The sequence below is a fragment of the Protobothrops mucrosquamatus genome, unplaced genomic scaffold (genome assembly GCF_001527695.2).
Source record: "Protobothrops mucrosquamatus isolate PMUCROS unplaced genomic scaffold, P.Mucros_1.0 scaffold_23, whole genome shotgun sequence".
In the NCBI taxonomy this organism is placed as follows: domain Eukaryota; kingdom Metazoa; phylum Chordata; class Lepidosauria; order Squamata; family Viperidae; genus Protobothrops; species Protobothrops mucrosquamatus.
In genome coordinates this window covers 1,029,295-1,034,908 of record NW_015386099.1, presented here as the reverse complement: position 1 = coordinate 1,034,908, position 5,614 = coordinate 1,029,295, and the positions used below count along the sequence as shown (strand labels likewise).

At 43.8% G+C, this 5,614-nt stretch overlaps 1 protein-coding gene across 1 annotated transcript; it reads right to left on the bottom strand.

Annotated features, from left to right (window-relative positions):
- Positions 1-2,115: 2,115 nt before the first annotated feature.
- Positions 2,116-4,478, bottom strand: ID3 (inhibitor of DNA binding 3, HLH protein). The gene is made up of 3 exons (XM_015832238.1): positions 4,021-4,478; positions 2,867-2,937; positions 2,116-2,158 (listed from the first exon to the last, which is right to left on the bottom strand). The coding sequence occupies exons 1-2, from the start codon at positions 4,342-4,344 to the stop codon at positions 2,878-2,880; spliced, it is 384 nt and encodes a 127-aa protein (XP_015687724.1). The 5' UTR covers positions 4,345-4,478; the 3' UTR covers positions 2,116-2,158; positions 2,867-2,877.
- Positions 4,479-5,614: the final 1,136 nt, after the last annotated feature.

Here is a 5,614-nt window from a genome sequence, read left to right as displayed (position 1 = left end):
CAGATCACAGATCACACTATACTACAATATTAATTAACATTTATACCTCTCCTTCTCTGGAAGCTTATGGTGCAGATTCTGGGTCCTGGCCTATTTTAAACGCTATACAGGTAGTCCTCAACTTACAACAGTTCATTTAGTGACCGTTTAAAGTTACAATGGCACTGAAAAAAGTGACTTATGACCATTTTTCACACTTATGACCATCACAGGATCCCCAGGGTCACATCATCAAAATTCAGATGCTTGACAACTGGCCCATATTTATGACGTTGCAGTGTCCTGGTGTCAGGTGATCCCCTTTTGCAACCTTCTTATAAGCGATGTCAATGGGCAAGCCAGATTCACTTAATAAATTAACAATTGCAGTGATTCACTTAACAATTGTGGCAAGAAAAGTCTTAAGTGAGAAACACATTTCTCACTTCACAACTTAAATTATTTAACATTATATAGGCTTGCTTCACTGTGGTTCAATTAAGCCAGGTTGCACATCATACCATAAACTTTTTTCCAGAAACAAACAGAATTCACTCCCATGCCAGGCCAAAATAAAAGCCATATTATGGCTAGCAGAATGCATGTAAGTTGCATACTCAACCAGGAGGCAATTCCCAAATTTGTCACATGTCACTTTTAACTCCTGCAGGTATTAATCTGCCTTCCACTTTTCACATTCGCAACACCTTGATTTTTTTTTTGGGGGGGGGGGGGAAATCTTAGAAACATAAATCTAAATTGTAAATCCAGATAGATTTGTTGCTCAATATTGGTTGACAAATTTTCAGTCTGTTCCTTAGAGAGATCATGTTATTTTCTAATATTAAAGTACTTTATTTGCCAATTTAAGTTTGCAAGAAGCTCTATTTGGCAATTTTACGCTAATGCCCTAATAACACAAAGTGTTCCTCTCCTTGCTAAATGTCTTTTACTGCAATCAGCAAAAGCTGAAACTGCTCTAAATCTTTTCTCAGATTGGCTGCTTCCCAATTTTAAGGCCAGTATTTTAAATCTGGGGGTTCAAATCATTTTTAAAATAATTACCAATGGAACTATAATTGATCCAGGAAGTTACAATTTACAGTGATTATGGTGCCTTTGGAAGATCTCTTCTTCAGCATCCAGCAGAATGAAACAATTGCACCACATTAAAATAGTGACTTAAACGTCAGTATGAAAAATTACGTAATCAAGCTATATTTGGATGTGTCCATGCATGTTAAGTTAGTCTTTCCTCCCTCCCAGAAAAAAAAACCCTGTAAAAATTTCCAAAGAATTAAAAAAAGTTTAAAATTTATTAAGAAACTTTTATAAAAAGTTTTTTTGGTTTTTTTTTTTTACAAAGCAAGTACAATTCTCGGAAACAGAAATTCACCTTCCTGCCAAAAAAAGGTACATATGTCATCTCTATTATAGAGTTCAACAATTTTAACTCATGAGGCTCAACCAACCTCAAGTGAGTTCAATTTTCATAGTCTTACATCCCTTCCCAACCCCCACCCCAAACTGACATTAAAAAACTATAATCCAAAATATACAAACAAGCTGAGTTATCTGCAAATTTTTTTGCTTCATTTTTTAAAAAAGAGCAAAAAAAAATCTCTCTCCATAAATCTCTACACCAAAGCATTGCAACTGTGGAAGAATGAAGTCCACATTCTTTTAGCTCTCTTCAGCCCAAACAATGGGCAGTACAAATCTGATGGCTCAAGAGGGGTTTTTTTCCCCTTTCTTCTACCTTTGCCAAAAAACTGCTTTAGGATACCAAATTCCTTCTTGTGCAAGGCAGCAATCCAATGAATGAGTAATTTGACAATAAAAGGCAAGATGCTTTCCCCAGCACCCCCAGTCCTGGCCTGCAGAGTTTCTTGTTTTCAGGCTGATGGAAGATAAAAGTAACACAAGTTTGTTTTTTGTTTTTTAAAAAAGTTGTTATTGGAAGACCCAGTGGAGAAATTGCCTTGGGTGATCTCGTTCCACAGTTTATCTGGAAGATAAAGGCGCGCGGGCGGGAGGGAGGGAGGTCCGTCCATTAGGGATGCCCAGTTTTGGAACAGCTGATTCTTTCTCCAGTCAAGGTCTTATTCTTCCTTCTTTCTTTTTTCCTCCCCTTTCTTTCGCTGGAGAGAACCCAGTGTCAGGATCCCACACCTGCAGCCTGAATGGGTGGGGAAGAAAAGCTCTTGTCAGTTTGAGCAACAGATCAGAGGCAGGTCTGCAGACAGCCTGGCGCCTGGAAGGAAACTTTTATGTACCTCCAGCTGATAAGGAATCAGCCGCCAATACTCAAGCTGGGGGCTGGCTAATTGGCACCAAAAACAACCAAAAGGAAAGTGGGGGGAGGAAGGCAGGAGGGGCCAAAAGGCAGAGAGCCACAGGCTCTTCTCTTTCGGAACTCTCTGCAGATGGATCTAAAATTACAGATTCCAGCAAGAGCGGGGAACAACTGTAGAGCTGTGTCTTCCTGACTACCAAAGGGGGGGGGGGGAGAGGAGAGAGAGAGGGAAAGCGGGCGAGTGCAGAGTGCCTCTTGATTCACTCATTTCAACAGGGCTGTTTAAGCAGCTGCAGAGACTTAAAGCTATTAAAAGAATGACATTGTAAAAATAATGACTCCATTTACAGGCAAAAAAAAAAAAAAAACCCTGAAAGCCCAAGCTGCTGCAGAATTGGCAGCAGGAACAAGGGGCATAAAAGACACATTCTCTTAGCATGAGAGGAGTCATATAAGGCTACTGTGGGTAACCTAGTTTTCCAAGCCAGCAAGCCCTTAAAACAAGGCTTCATCCTTTTGTAGGATTCCAAGAGGTTTTCATGGCTAAAGGGAGGAGGAGGATCGAGGAGGTCTTAGGCAAGTTGGCTGTACCTGTTAAGCCTTTAGTGGTGGCAAAGGGTTCTTTCCTCCTTTGAGCAGAGTTCCGATGCAAGTTCAGCTGCCTTTGGAGAAGATGAGAAGAAATATTGACTAAACTTTTAAATATAGTACCAGGTTCTTCAAAGGTCAATTTTCAGACTCTTAGGCCTATTTTTTATTTCTCCATTGCTACTCTCTCTGCCAATACCACCCGATTTGCTACAGGCTTTTGAAAAAGGATCTAGGATTCTAGGTTGCTCTCTCTACTGGATGAACCCACTGGTTGAATGGAATCAATATTTCAAATCCTGTATTTACTCATAATTAACCCATTTTGAAGTATGGCAAAAGATCCTGGGTTCCAAACAAAGGAGTGTTTGAAAACACCTAGATTTTTTTATGGGGTTTCCTATGAAGGAAAACATCAGCAGTAATCACCCTCAATGCGTCTTACTCTCAAGTAAGTCTGCTTTCAATGAGGTCTATTCCTTGGAACCAGTTGTGTAAATCTTTGGCTTTTTGCTAAAGATTTGAGACTCAAGATCACAAAGCCAAATTCGCTATTCTTGTGTTTCCTTCGCAGGGATCCACTTTTCTGGGGCCAAATTTTAATCCAGTTTTGGATGGATTGCGAGTGGCTGCCTCATTTCCATCTCCCCACCCCAGACAAGCCTGAACGCTGAAGTTGTAATTTATAATAGAACTTAACAAAAATTCAAGGAAACGGACTGAGTTTAGTGGATGCTCAAATTTATGCGCCTTTTCCTCCTCGTCCAAATAAATTCCTTAGGGCTTTTGTTCCAGGACAAGCCCGGGATAATGAACCTCCCCACCCCTCCACCAACGAAGCGGCTCTTCTTGACCCAGTGGCGCGCATGGGGACCGGCGCAAACTGCTGCTAGAAGCCGTTCAAGCTGTCATCTGGCGGCGTCAGTGAGGAGGGCGAACCCCACATTATAGTACAACTGTCCATCCTCCCGAGGACGATGGGTGTTGTAGTTCGACGAGCCAGCGTGATTGATAGGAAAGAGCAACAAGGTCGAGGAATGAGGAGTCTGGGGCGCACTCTTACCCTTAACGCACTAAGCCTCCACTCCCTACCTTGCGTGGCTCTTTCCTATCCCCTCCCCGCCACCCTTGTAGGGTTGCCCGCCTTCCTTCCTTACTTTTAAGGAGAGCAGAGAAGCCTCGGTCGAGGGATCCTGCCCCTTCTTCGCCTGCTCCTCTAGCACGATCTGGAGATCGAAGATGTAATCGATGACGTGTTGCAAGATTTCCACCTGGCTGACTTTACTGCCTTGCGGAATGCCCGGCACCAACTCACGCAGCTTGGAGTAGCAATCGTTCATGTCGTAGAGAATGCTCATCGGTTCCTCCAGAGCGGGGCTCTTGTTACTGCTGCCCCGGGCGATGGCGAGGCTCTGATCCGAGACGCAGCACACGGCTTCGTAGCAGCTCCTGACGGACCGCACCGGGCTGATAGCTTTCATGCTGGATGGGGAGGACGGGCGGAGGAGCGAGCGGGGCAGGCGAGGAAATGCAAACAGGCCACGGCCGACGAGGCGGAGGAAGGCTGTCCGCCGAGATCTCCTACCCGGATCCGCTCGGAGACACTTTTTTGCCCGCAAAGCGCCAGCGCTGACAGCGGCGCTTTTTGTCTTATCTGGCCCCGGCCCCTCCTCGTTATGCAAATGAGGCCGGAGCGCCCGCCCCCTCCGATGACAGCGAAAAGGTTGGAATGGAACGTTTGCAAGGCGGCTCAACAGCCAAACAGGTTCCTATTGGCTTCGGCGGACACCACATAGCAAAGGACATCAAAGGAATGAGGAAGCTCTGATTGCAAAGAGGGCGGGGCTAGCCATCAAACGGCGCTTCCCCCCTCCCCCCATGCCGCTTCCATTCAGCGAAGTCCAGCTATGTTCAAAAGATACGTCGATCGCATCTCCCCCTTTTTCATTAAAATAATGATTAGGGGGTGGGGAATGGAGCAGAGAGGGGCGCCAGATACTTAGACCGTAGAAAACAGCCAGATTTCCCCCTTTCTGCCTTCCTCTTTTCGCCTAATCTTTCATCGTTTAAAAGCTATAGCGTTTCCCAAGGTTTTGCATCTCTCCCCCCACCCCATCATTGGGGGAGGCAAACTTGTACGGACTTAGTGCCGCCTTGTTCCTCAATTTGCTACTCATATGACCTCCAGACTTTCTGGCGTCAGGAATTATCTTGTGACCAAGTTTTTTTTAAAAAAAGAAAAAGAAAAAAGAAAAGAAAATTAATTGCGGGGAAAGCTGAGGTTATGATGGAGAAAACAGATTGGGTCCCAAAGTAATGATAGTGGAAACCCGAGTTTCTGTGGTGTGAGAGTGCAGTGAAAGTGGGAATTGCACACAAAAATCTTTTGTTTGACAAATAAATGCCCCAAGGGGAGGAACGGCTAAGAGATTTTAGCTTTTAGCAAGCGGCTTTTAGCTTTTAGCAACCAGTTTTTTTTTTATCTTTGGGGAAAAAAGTGATAACTATAAGATGAACTGGAAAATAAACTGGCACAAAATAATCTGACACAAATCTAAGTCTCTTGCCTATATTTCTAAATAATACACATGCCTCCTTTCTCTGATGCCCCATGATGCATGCTCTGATCACCCCAATCATTTCCAAATATGCAGATAAATTTTGTTTACTTAGGGATGCTAACCCCTCACACACCTATCAGGTGGCCAAATATCTTCACCAAGTTATACAATTGTTTTACTGTCCTATTAA

What these genes read in the sequence shown, in the direction of transcription:
- ID3 (XM_015832238.1), bottom strand. Translation starts at nt 4,344, where the DNA reads ATGAAAGCTATCAGCCCGGTGCGGTCCGTCAGGAGCTGCTACGAAGCC. An exon ending in CTTCTCTGCTCTCCTTAAAA is followed by an intron (nt 2,938 to 4,020) that starts GTAAGGAAGGAA and finishes TCTTCTCCAAAG; the next exon opens with GCAGCTGAACTTGCATCGGA.